At 45.1% G+C, this 13,391-nt stretch overlaps 1 protein-coding gene across 1 annotated transcript in view; it reads right to left on the bottom strand.

Annotated features, from left to right (window-relative positions):
* Nucleotides 1–1,420: 1,420 nt before the first annotated feature.
* LOC148109590 (uncharacterized) overlaps nucleotides 1,421–13,391 on the bottom strand; it is a 123,649-nt gene continuing 111,678 nt past the window's right edge. Inside the window, 3 exon segments of the mRNA XM_087863919.1 lie at nucleotides 1,421–1,508; nucleotides 5,461–5,538; nucleotides 6,470–6,764. Of these exon segments, the coding sequence (XP_087720045.1) occupies nucleotides 1,421–1,508; nucleotides 5,461–5,538; nucleotides 6,470–6,764 (461 nt within the window).

Raw genomic sequence — 13,391 nt, 5'->3', positions numbered from 1 at the left:
ACAGGCATAAAGTGCTTTTAATCTTCCAAATGATAGTTATCCTGGTTGCAAGAAGTCAAGATCTAGTCCCCTCAAGGCACCCCATTATACCATAGGAACAAGAAAACAGTTCAAAAGATTTTACTGATTTTAGTGAATAATTGTCATGTAGAGAATTTTAAAAGAATAAAAAGAAGGGCGCCCGGCTGTCTCAGTCGGAAAAGCGTGCGACTCTTGATCTTGGGGTCATGAGTTCAAGCCCCATGTTGGATGTAGAGATTACTTTAAAAAACAAAATACACTTAAAAAAAAATCATCTCAAAAAAAGCCCCCCAAAAAACAAAAAGAAATTGACCACCTAGCGACACCACTGTTCTCAATGTACCTATCAAAGGCATGGTCCTCGACCCAGCTAAAGCCTAGTGTTGATTAGCAAATCACAGATTGAGTGCATGTGGAAATTTGGGTTTTTACCCTATGGCTTTTTTTTTTTTTAAGATTTTTATTTATTTATTTGACAGAGAGAGACAACGAGCGAGGGAACACAAGCAAAGGGAGTGTGAGAGGGAGAAGCAGGCTTTCCGCCAAGCAGGGAGCCCGATGCAGGACTCAATCCCAGGACCCTGGGATCATGACCTGAGCCAAAGGCAGACGCTTAACGGCTGAGCCACTCAGACACCCCTACCCTATGGCTTTTAATTAACGATGAGTACCCTCCTTCATGGGCAAAGGGAAGAACATTAAAATAGCGTTTCTTGATTGTGACATAGTTGACCAATGTTTGTTCTTTTCTTCCCAAGTCAAATCTGTGTCCGGTTTACTTATTTATTAATAGCTTTCAGAAAACAGCTCCCTACCTGATAGGCAAACTATTACTGCCCACAGGCATGGCGATGGGCATAATCCCTTATCACGCCGACCATCGATTTGCATTGGGCAATTTTGAGATGCACACTGTTGTGTCTCCACCCACCTGCAAGTGGCCGGGCACGTACCGTTGCTGCGGCTCAGTGTGCCCAAATAAAAACTGAGTTGAAAGAAAAGAGGAGCTCTTCAGACTAAGACTAAAAAATTGTAGAAAATTACTTTTTTTTTTTTTTTTTTACAATTGCCTTGGGTATTTGGATCGAGGCTTGGATGGAGAATCATGTGTTAAACTGTATCCGGCTTTCATCCTGTTTCATTCAGAGGAGGTGATAGGAAATTCGACGACTGCATATTCTCCACTAGCTACTGTTTTATCCTCTCAAGCGGCAAGTCGCTGCCAGCATTATTTATGCCTCCAGAATCTTCAAACGTCACTGTCATTTTCTCCATTGATGAAACAAGTTCCTAACCTCGTGGCAGTCACTTGTGCGACATGCTTTCCAGTGGGAAGCCAGGCCTGAGAATGAAATCTCAGTGGAAGGTGTCACATGGAGACGCTTCAGTCGAACCCAACTCACTCCATCGCCACGTGGGAGCGGCTCTGCACCTTGTCTCCAAGATCCTTCAGCCGCGCGAAGCTCGGCATGGAGACTCCCAAGTTCCTACAGTCACCAAAGATTTCACATTTAGTCAATTCCCCTTTGCTCTCGAAGCCATGTCTCCTTTCTGTACTTTTTTCTTCTTTTACTCAAATCAGGAAGTATTCACTTTTCACGAGAACTTCCCCCATCATTTCACTAATGAGGAGGAAGGGGTGGTAAGGAGAAATTGAAAGTGGGGAGGAGGAAAAGTTGTTTGCATGTTTACCTCTAGGGCGTCTACATCTATAAATGTTGCCTCTCTAACTCCCAAATTCCCAAATCTCTGAACAATTTCTATTTACTCTCTTCTTTGCTCTTAATGAATTTGCTCCTTGTAAAACAAAGTAATTCGGAAGCAGTTCTCCAATTACCTTAAAAAAAAAAAAGCAGTAGCTGTCAAAAAGCCAAATTGGCCTGATCTTCCAAGCAGACCTGAGATAAAAGGGTAGTTCCGGTTCTCTTACTAAGATTAGGAGCTGAGGTGTCAAGGGCGGCAGCAGCGATGTTCCCTCTGAAAGCATTTCAGCTCTTCTGTGGACCACCTTGCCTTCAAATGCAAATTTAAACGGTCTTCATTAGGAAGCATTAGTTCCCTTTTTAACCTCAAGCATCAATGCTATTTGTTATCGGCAATTGCTATAATTGGACTCTGGGCTGCCAATACCCCACTAACGTTGTCTCATGGGTGTGGTTGCAGGGGTATCAACCTCCTGAAATTCCCACTGGTAAGGTACTTTCCTTGAATGAAGACAGGTTTTTCTTTTAATATGCAAAGCTTTATGTCAGAGAGCTCCATCAACCCCACTGCTCATCTTCTTGACTCTCCTCCAGTTCCTTTCACTATCGCCGAAATGAAGACACTTGAAGATTCTCTCTGCAATTCCCAGCATCCCAGTCAGGTGTCCTCATCCCTGACACCCGCAGTGGACACTTCGCTGATCTGCCAGCACTCAGGTCTCACTTTCTAAAGTCATTGTTTAAATTCAAAGATGCGATCACATCACTGCAGGAAAGGTCCATGTTCCACATCTATGCAGTCCAGGCCTCTGAAATCTGCCTCCTACCTCTACGGAGTCTTCCCTTGCTATAGACACCCCCACTGAGGTTATAGAAAACCAGTTAGCATCAATCGCTTTGCTCCCTTTTGCTCGCGTGGTTTCTTTGACCTAGAATTTCCTTTCCTATGTTTCTAACACTCTAGCCAATCTTCCACCTTCAAAAGTCAACTCATTTTTTAAGACTTAGTCAAAATGCCCATTCCTTTGTAACCTTCCAAAGCCCCCTTTTCTTCCCTCTGCCCATCAATCACTGATGCATCTATTTTTCTAGACATCTAATAAATAGCGATGGGTTAAATGAGAGGTTCTCAACTGGACAACTCCTGCTCCTTACAAACCACTCCCCTAGCAAGAGATACTTGGCATCATCTGGAGACATTTTTGGTTGTCACGCTGGGGTGGGAGCTATTGGCATCGAATGGATAGGAGCCAGGGATGCTGCTCACCTTCCCACAATGCACGGGCAGCTCCTTCCCTCCATCCTACACAGAGTCATCCGGCTCCAAATGCCAACAGCGCCAAGGTTGGAAAACCCTGGGTTAAACAAGAGCATTTATAACCGCTCCACCTCTAAGCCCCATTAAGTTAACAGGTAAAGTATTTTAAAAGATTTTAAAAGATCAAAATGAAAAAAGACAAAAGTATAGGAGACGAGACAGAAGTGGGCCAAATTTTTGCCTGTGGAAAGCTGCGAGTGAAGTGACGGTTGCCTTAAAGAAGCCATTTAACCTAAATCACTTGGCTCCTCGTTTGCTCATGTGCTTTCTTTGACCAAGAATCTTCTCCTTACATTCTAATACTCCAGCCAAGCTTACAACAGCCAAGATCCAACTGACTCTAGCTCAAACGAAACAAAAAAAAACAAAACAAAACAACTGACTCTTTAAGACCTGGTCAAAATGCCCATTCCTTTGTCAACCTTCCAAAGCTCCCTTTTCTCCCCCTCTCCGTCATCCACTGATGAATTAATTTTTCCTAGACATCCAATTTAAAAAAAGATGAAGAAGGTGAAGAACGTGAAAAAGTGAGGAAAGCTGAATCTACCTCTCTTGAGTCAGAGGATGGTGCTTGAAAAAGCACACCCATTCATAATGTAGCAGCCTGGAAATGGAATGGAAACCCCAGGTCACAATTGTGCAGTGACACGTAGGGCTGGAAATAGCAGGATTCATCCAAAACCTTAATGAAGAGTAATCATTAAGTAGGAATACCCGGTTTCCTACTTTCCTCAAGAACCAGGTAGCTTCTCTTTGCCCCTGGGTTTATTCTCCAGAGAAACCAAATGGGAAATTTCTATTGAGGACAGAGGAGGGCAAGTAGATAGCTCCTTGCTGAAGTCAAGGGAGTCAAGTGCATACTGAACAGTGAGACCCATAACTGCCTTCCCTCTCTTGACTCCCAGAAAAATAGAACTTTCAGTAGAAAAGACTTAGAAATACACATATTGAGGAGTACCCCCACTTGGGTCCCACCTACTCACCTTTTGGTAAAGCCTACGAATCAACAAGTCCTGTGCAGACTCACAGAGCTTTCATCAGCTTCTTGGTGCCTCACTCTTTTTTTTTTTTTTAAGGAATCTCCACACCCACCATGGGGCTCGAACTCACAACCCCCAGATCAAGAGTCCCACACTCCACCAACTAAGCCAGCCAGCTGGGTGCCCCTTAGTGCTTCACTCTTAACTCTAAATGGACAACCAAGGATCATCAGACATTAGAAGAAAACTGATATTGGGGCACCTGGGTGGCTCAGTCGTTAAGCAACTGTCTTCGGCTCAGGGAGTGATCCCAGAGTCCTGGGATCGAGCCCCACATCAGGCTTGTCCACTGGGAGACTGCTTCTTCCTCTCCCACTCCCCCTGCTTGTGTTCCCTCTCTTGCTGGCTGTCTCTATCTCTTCAAATAAATAAAAATAAAATCTTAAAAAAAAATTAAATTAAATTAAATTTAAAAAAAAAGAAGAAAACTGATATTAAAGACAGAGACCAAAAACCAACTAAACAAACAAACGGAAAAAGAACTCAGAAGAAACAGAGACTGTGGGTAGAGGGAGCAAGAGATGACTTGAGAATGACTCTAATAAGATGACAGAAGATCTGAACGGCACTACCTGCCAGTCTGGCTTCGTCGGCATTAACAGATCACTACAACAACCACTGCAGAATACACATGTGAAACAGGGTTCGGAGAGAGGATTGGGGAGTTAGGGGTGGGGACACCAAGCAGATGATGGCTAAAGAGGGAACTAATTAGCTGGAGGTGGGGAAAACCAAAATGATCAATAGAGTTTCGTTGTTTGCTGCAAAGTAAACACTTTTTGGGCGGCGGGGAGCTATACCCAGAGGTAAACTCTCTTCTCCTTCTCCTCATTATATTCCCAGTATAATCTACGCTACTCTCTATGCTTTATGTAGTATTCTATATTTCATTTGAGAGATATGAAAATGTGTTGACAAAATATGTGGTTGGCTTGGGGTGAAACTAGGGCTTCCTGTGAGAAGTCCACCATACTCGGGCTCTAGTTGCAAGTCCCACCCAGGATTTTTAAGGCAGCAGAACCAGCTTCAGCCCAGATTGGACCATTCTTGCAGACGAGAGCCAGGTGGGCACCCTCAACCTGACTGCCAGAGAGAGAGGCGGCTGAATGGGCACCATGGCAAAGTTTCCTCAAATCTACCCGCCGGCGGAGGGGAGTCGCGGCGTGACCCTGGCTTGGGTGTGACTGCCTTTGGAAGTCATCCCCAAGTGCGAGTGTATGTGACCTTAGCAGCACTTTCTCCAAGACACTCCCTCATAAAATCCAGGTGGAAGGATGATGTGTGGACACACCTAAATCCTTGAGAAATCAGATTCTGTCCTGGAAGGGGAAAGCAGACCCCCACAGAGAGGAATCCCACTCCCCAGCCCCGGCCCCACCTGCCGCTGTGGGTTTTCCTGGGCGGGAGTCCCTCTGTGGTGCGAACTGCCAGCAAGCGCTTCCCGAAGCTCTGACCCCTGCGAGGACACAAGGCAAGGACTGCGAAGGAGGCCTGGGGGCTGACTGCGCAGCAGCCACGCTGCAGAGCCGGCGGACCCCAGGGATGGAGAAGCAACAAATTAGTGGCAGGTTCGCAGGGGTCTGGGATTAGGGATCACAGGAGGCCTCAAAGCCACAGGAGTCTGTCTGTGGTAGGATGCCTCTGGCCCTCAGACCAGAGCGCGATGGTGTGGTGAGACGCTGGGCTCTGCGTGGCGAGCTGCGGAGCGTGCATCCTCAAAAGGGCCAAAGACACCCCCACACACACACTCAAAGACCCTGCAGGTACTCCTAGCCGTGTAAATACAACTTCGAGAATCAGACCTAAGGAAGGGTTTATAGCAAAACAGAAAAATGAATGTACAAACAAAAAACTTAGATTTCACCAGGAAATAGAGAGATGCTCCCTGATGGTGAGGTTAATTCAAGAGGAGGAAGTGGGGGTGGGGGTGGGGGGGGTGCTCCCAGGGGACATGACTGAGCAATGTGGTTCCGAGGCACAGGGCGGGTTTAATGAGGTGAGCCTCAGTGCTCTGAGACTCTGACACTCTCGGGGTGACAGCTGCACACGCACCCCTGCCTCTCTCACCTCCTCCCCCACCGTGCACACAGCAATTGCTCCCTCCCTGGCCTCCTTGCTGCCCTGAAGCATGCCGGCTTGTTCCCACCTCGGCATCTTTAGGCTTGCTCTTCCCTCCTCCGACTCCTGGCCAACCTCCCCTCTCCTTCTCCGGATGGACTCTGCTTGGGGTCCTGCTTCCTTTACTCAGTCATTTAGATTCCAGGATGGCGGCTGCCCTTCCTGTCCGAGCACCTCTCCGCCCCAGCCCGGCCAGGCAGGAGCCCCGCTACAGGAGCCACCTGCTAAAGCTGGGCCTGTGTCTTGTTTTCTCTTCCCACACTTCTTACACAGGAAAGTCTGGGCGATGAGTTAAAGGTGGCCCAGACGTGCCAGGTGGAGGTGTAAACATACAGAACAGGAAGATAGTTTCCTTAGCAGCAGAATGTGCTCCTAGGGGAGGTGGACTTCGGGTGAGCCCTGGCTTCGGTAAGCCGGTGGACAGGCCGAGCCTCCAGGGGCCGAGCGCCGGCAGACCCCACAACCGGCAGAGCCACACAGAGCTTACGTGACCCCGTGGCACGACAGGGAGATCTGGGGCCTGCCTGAGGTGGGGGTTGACGGGAAGACCCAGGGTGAGGAGGCCTAAGAGACAGTATCCGAACAGGTCATCAAGTAAGTTGCTTACTGTTGATGTGTGAAGGGACCCCCCCACCTGCCCCCCTTCCAGCCCTCAGTGAATCTGGATGGTTTGTTTGCTTAGGTGGCGGGGAGGCTGGACCGCTGAGCCCCGCTTGCCGCTGCCCCAGGCGGAGCCACCCACAGCTCACAGCACCCACAGCTCACAGGCGGTCCCCGGGTCCGCCTTGGGGCAGGAAGTTCGTTTTCTTCTCCCTTCACCTTCACATGGTCTCTCCTCTGTGTATGTGTCCTAACACCCTTGTTTTATAAGAATAACAGTTACATTGGCTTAGGGCCCATCCCGATGACCTCATGTCACCTTAATTACCTCTTTAAAGACCCTCTTTCCAAATACAGTCATATTTTCAACCTACAAATTTGACGGAGACACAATTCAGCCCGTAACACCCTCCAGGCAGAGCAGCTTCTTTCTGCCTCATTATTGAGAGGCCCCTTATTGTTCTCTCGGTCATCACACTGCATTTGTTCCTTCCCCTCTATTCTTTCCAGAGATTTCCCCCATGTATTCCTCCCTTTCTGTAAAAGCTCATCCTTCTAAATTTCCTATGATCACTCAGAGCCATCTTTTCAGAAACAGACCTTCTCAGAAATGCATGCCACAGGCTGTTCTATTCTGGGTTGTTGTTTTTTTTTTTAATTTTATTTAACCCTTTAGAAAAAAGCCAAGAAACCTGAAACTCATCGTTCTTGAGAAAGAAGTGCTATCTTTCCTGTCCCGGCTCCAGACACTCGAATCCCTGGGCCTCTCTTTCAGCCTCTGCCCCACCCCCACCCCGGGCTGTCAGCAAGGGCTTGGGAGGGGAATCTGAGAATGGCCCCGGAGACTCAGAGCACAGCACCATGGTTCCAGCACGTTGCAGACGAGGGACGAAGATGGGATAGCCGTCTGCAGGGGCGGGGGAAGCAGCCAGCACAGGTGAAGCAATTCCTGCTCCGGGCCGGTGAGAGCAGCTTAGGAAGGAGAGGTCCACGAAATGCTTCCTGGGAGCATCGCCTGAGTTGTGAGCATCTCCACCGGTCTCCTAACAAGCAACCCACCCTCTAACCCCCAGCAGACACGGTTCCCCAAACTCACTGTGCTTTCCCGATTCTTTGCCGCAGCTACAATCCCTCCTTCTGCCTGGACTATGCTCCCTGCCCCAACCTCAACCTATCGAACACCCATCCATTCATGAAGATCAAGCTCCAACAGAGACCTTTATTGATCATCACGGAGTGAAACAGTCTCCTCACCCCTGAACTCTTAAAGCGTTTCATTGATTCTCCTTCCCCTAAGGATGTCGCTAGAAAGAGGGAAGAAGCCCCCTGCCATAGGGGAAATACAAGGGGTTGGGGATGATAATGACAATGATGATAGACATTTGTTGAACATGTACGACGTGCTAAGCGCATGCTAAGGGCACTTCTCATTGAACCTTCATGACTCTCAAAAGTGGATATTATTATCAGTTCCATATTTGCAGAGGAGGAAACAGCAGCTCACTGGCATTTGTCACAGAGCAAGTCAGTGGAAATCAGAATTCAATGCAGCTTAGCTGACTCCAGAGCCCAGGCTCTCAGCCACTACATACCTGGTCCTGAGATTAATTATCATACCTACCAGCTTTGTGACTGTACAGCTCAAACTCTCTGGACGTCAGTTTCCTCATCTGTAAAATGGAATAATAATACCTTGTTGGGGTTGGCAGGAGGACGAAATGAGACCACATGTCTGAAGCCCCGTGCACAGTGCCAGCTCTCTGTGAAGGGTGGTTTCATGGTGATTCACGGTACATAGAACTGGTGGTCTCCCTTTCTAGAATGTAAGTTCCGATAGAGTCGGGAATGAGTCTGATTTAACTAGTGTTCCCTCAGCTTCTGGCAGAGTGATTGGTGCATGATATTTATCAATTGAATATGTCACTTATTTTCTTCTCTTATAAAAGTTAAAAATAGAAAATCCGCCTGGGATGGATTATAGAGCAGCCTGTGCAGTAGCAAAGCATGGGTCCCCCTATCTTTTCTATCCTAAAGTTTAATCTAGAAACTATGCATGAGGGATTTGCTGTCTTCTAATCGCTTTCTAAATCCCAAGAGAATTTCTTGCAATAACTTCAGTATTTTGTCTGGCCCAGAGCCTAGAGAGCCAAATGGAGTGACCAACCATCTTGGGTTGCCTGGGTCTGTCCTCGTTTCAGCACTGAAAATCCTGCATTCCAGGAAACACCTCAGTCCTGGGCAAGTCCTGTTGGTCACCCTAGAGTCCAACAATACGATTCATTGTAGTCATGATGATAATTTATTGAACACTGACTACTTATGAGGCACAAGGCTTTAGGTGTGTACTCTTACCCCATCCTGCCGGCAACTCTGGAAGCTAATGGTTCTGTGGAAGCAGATGCGACAGTTCACAGCACAGACCTAAAAAAAAAAATTCTTAGGAAAGAATTAAGCTTCAGAAAGAATCTAAATAGTTTTCCATTTAGGGCTTTTCCCAAATAAGCTTCCTCTCCCATGTGGTTTTTGGAGGGGCACAGGTGTTCATATTTGCTTTCCCCAGAAGTAGCAGAGGGAGGAGCCAAGTTTCCTGTTCATTGCATTTAATCTCGCTTACTCAGCTACAAGTTCTCCTGCAGACATCTTGGACGTGCGGGCTTTGCATGATGACATGAGACCATAACAAGGACCATGCAAACTGAAGCTCTGTTAAGCAATCTTAAGAATCAATGAGAAAGTTACGTTGGTTTGTGATATTTAGAAATTTTTTGTCAAAATGTTAAAAATTCTGTCAGCTATAAATGTACGGGGCAATGAAAAATGGTAAAACTAATATTCGTTCAGTAAATGGTAATTTAAAACATTAGAAACATTGAGAATCGAAGTGTTGTAGTGCTTGGCCAAAAACTTATCAAGAGTAGTGTGATCAATGCTTATCTTCTCATCATGTAACTCATGATATGGAGCAAGCATTTTTTTTTTCTATGCCTTAGAAAATTGTCACACTCTAAGTCTGGATCAGTTTCCCACTTTTTCTCCTTTGCACTTTCAATATTGTAAAAGATATCTGCGAATTCCTTTAGGGTGAAGTATTTTGCCCAGAGTGCTTCCTCTGGGATATCTTTGTCATCACAATCCTGTCCTCCTTTGTGTCAGTAAGTTCACCTTCACTTAGTTTCTCTGTCTGCATATCCAGAACCTCTCACACTCAGCTATTTCTTCTATTGTTCAGTTAGAGGTCACTCCCAACAGTATCCCTCTTTGTTTCCTTGCTTCACTTTCTTTTTTTTTTGTTGGCCACTTCCTTCTTTTGATTATCCATTTTTGGAAAACGTCACAGGAGTTCATCACTGAGAGACGTGGAAGAAACACAACTAAAGGCTTTGCTGTCTGTGTGTAAACTTAACAACAGATGCTTAGTGACCAATCACCAGCAGACTTCGAAAGAAGTGATCTGATTATTCACGATCATACTGTATAGATTATTTATGTAGGGCCTTGTGGAATGAAGGGCTAGCAAACAAGCTTGTGATTTATTTTATTTATACAATTTCTCACAGTTAACATATCATAGCAGCTGAAATTAAAATGTTTTGTTGAGGTCTGGCGCTATTTAACTAAACTGTGGTAAACTGAAATTTGTGCGTGTTAGAACCAGGCAAAGTGAAGACTGGCAGTACTTAAACACTTCACCTCTGCCTACTCCCCTCTGCTGCTAGGTTCCTCTTTAGAAAGAATCTATTTTCTGTCCCTGTGGATCACTTCACCTCTCTTAAAATTGTGGAATGCAAGTGTGGGGGGCAGGAATCAATATTCAAAGCATGTTTAGACCACCCAACAACTGGATAAAGCATTATTTTCCGTCTTTGAAGTGGAAATATCAAATAGCATTTGTCGAATGCCTCTATGTGCCAATAACTGTCAGGTTCTTTAATATAATTTTCAATAATCATCACAACAAATATTTGGGGTATGAAATATTATTTTTCAGATGAGGAAACAACCTCAAAAAGATGAAGTAATTGGACCAAGGTTACAGATGAACTGGCGGGGCCATATTCTGACATGAGCTTGTCTAAATTCATGTCCTTGCTTTCGTTCTTCTCTATAATGCTTCCCATAATATTTTAAGTCATTACCCCTTCATTTCCTACATGAACTGGGCAACTGTAATTTCATACTTTAGTGCTGTTTGTGATCCCTGGTATTGTCATTGTCACCAACATAGCATCTAAATGGATAATTCTATGGACTAATCCCAGGGTTCTGGAAGACCCTCCATAGGCATCCCCAATTATTCACTAAAGTTTTATCGATAGCTCAGAAGGAAACTGTTGCAATATTTCCAACATATCGGAAAAGAAATGAAAGGAAGAATTTATTTCTCAGCTTTCCTTTTTGATGGTGACCATGGTTACAGAGCAGATCACCCTGATCTGCTTGGGGAGACCCAGTTCAGAATTTCTCTATACATAAATTCAAACAAGAAGTCGGAAAGAATCAGGCTTGAGGAGACAAGATCCAGACACCCTCCTAAACTCTGGTTCTTAAACTCGGCTGCACATTGGAATTACCTGGTCATCTTTTTAAACTACTAAGGCCGGCACTCCACCAACTCCAAGATTCTGATTTCATTGGCCCTGAGTGAAGCCTGGGCATTCAGATTTTTAAAAGCTTCCCAAGTGAGTCTAACACATAGCAAGTTTGAGAACCATTGACCTAAGCAATCTAATGAGAAAAGGTTGCCACAGATATTAATGGTATTATTTATCAATACTTGGAGTGTGTTTTTACTGGAAGAAGTTACAGCTGTGAATGATAAAGGCTAGTATGTGTATCACTAAGTCAATATGGAAGGTATTTTTTCATCAGAGATAGGTCAAAAAATAAAATGGTATGCAACTTACATAAAAGCAAACACAAGATGGGGCGCCTGGGGGGCTCAGGCAGTTAGGTCTGCCTCTTAATTTGGGCTCAGGTCATGATCCCAGGGTCGTGAGATTGAGCCCCATGTGGGGCTCTGTGCTGGGCATGGAGCCTGCTTAGGATTCTCTCTCTCCCTCTTTTTCTACTCCTCCCCCACCACATGTGCACACACAAGCATGTGCTCTTTCTCCCTCTCAAAAAAAAAAAGAAAAAAAGCAAACACAGGACAATGGCATGTGCATGTATGTGTGTGTGTATAAATGAAAACTGAGAGTGGCCTGAGATTGGGTTGATAGTCAATGGAGACTTAAGCCTTATCGATAAGAGAATAAATTATTGTATGACTTTGTAGTTAAGAACAAAGTAGGTTTTAAAATTTATTGGTTTGGAGGTTTCGTCTTTCTTTGTTTTTTCCTTGGTTTCTAAAAGAAGTGTTTTTATTTCTTTGAGCTACAACCCCCAGGTGGATGCTGCACTTTCAGGGGGCAGAGTCCTCAGACAGTTGAAGATAATGTAGGAAAGAGGAAATAAACAAAGACTAATTTAATTTTATCCCAGACTTTGGCATAGACACAAAAAAAGAAGTCATTCTTTTTCCCAAAAGAAAGGGCACTATTTGTACCTCTAGAGACTGTCTTGTTCTGAATCATTTCCCATCTGTTTTGTGGGAGAGATACAAACTGAATTTTTCCCAACCATCAGAGAATTTTTTTTTTGTTTTAATCGAGGCACTATTTGAGTGACTAAATAAAGTGCAGGGAAACCTCTTGAGCAGAAGTGAGAAAAAATATGACAAAGGGGCTTCTTGTATATACTTATAATAAATTGTGGGGAAGTTATCTAAAATGTTTGCACAGGATGGTCAATCCTGGGTTGTTAATTATTGCCAAGAAAGAGGACCTTGAAGACATTATACACTACAGAACGGAAGGTGGCCAGAAAGAGTATAAGAAAAATAATAATGACAAATGTCACTTATTGAGTAGGTATAATAGTCTAGTTATTATTCTAAGCCCCTTGCCTCAATTATCTTATTTTGTCCTTACAAGGCAATATATTATGATCAGCGTGATTTTACAGATGAAGATGAAATTAAGTAACTCACCCAAGTTCACATGCCTGGTAGGGGGTAGTGTGGTTCCATCTCAAAGCTCTTGGCCACTGTGCGGTGCTCCCTCCCGGCAGTAAAGGCCGTGTTTGCCCCAGTGGGCATTGCAGAGTATCAGGCACAATGGCAGCAACGATGGCAAAACCAACTCCACGGGCAGATTTACAGAGCAAAACTAGTGTCTTTACTAACGACATGTCTATAATATGTTGCTATGAGTCAAGAATCTGAAAGAGATGGAGAGCACATGATTTGACTCGAGAGTTCTATTTTCACAGATCGTATTGAAATACACTGTGGAAAACGCTATTGAAGGAGACTGAAGAGGTTCCTTATGGAGAAAATGAAATGAATCTTTTGGGGAGAGGTACTGATGGAGGGGCTATGGCAGTGATTGTGGTGTACTTGCCCCTCAGAGGCTCAGCTGGGGGAGGCCCAAAGCTGGATATGGGGAGTGGAAGGTGCTGGAGAGTGAAGACAGTGCAGACGTGGGAACTAGGGAGGAGACAAAGCAGACAGTTCAAAGCAGTAGCTGTGGTCAATATCGAGGAAGGATATCA

The sequence above is a fragment of the Ursus americanus genome, chromosome 8, assembly GCF_024610735.1.
Source record: "Ursus americanus isolate L20-20 chromosome 8, mUrsAme1.1.p, whole genome shotgun sequence".
NCBI classification, from domain to species: domain Eukaryota; kingdom Metazoa; phylum Chordata; class Mammalia; order Carnivora; family Ursidae; genus Ursus; species Ursus americanus.
This window is presented reverse-complemented; position numbering and strand designations above follow the sequence as displayed.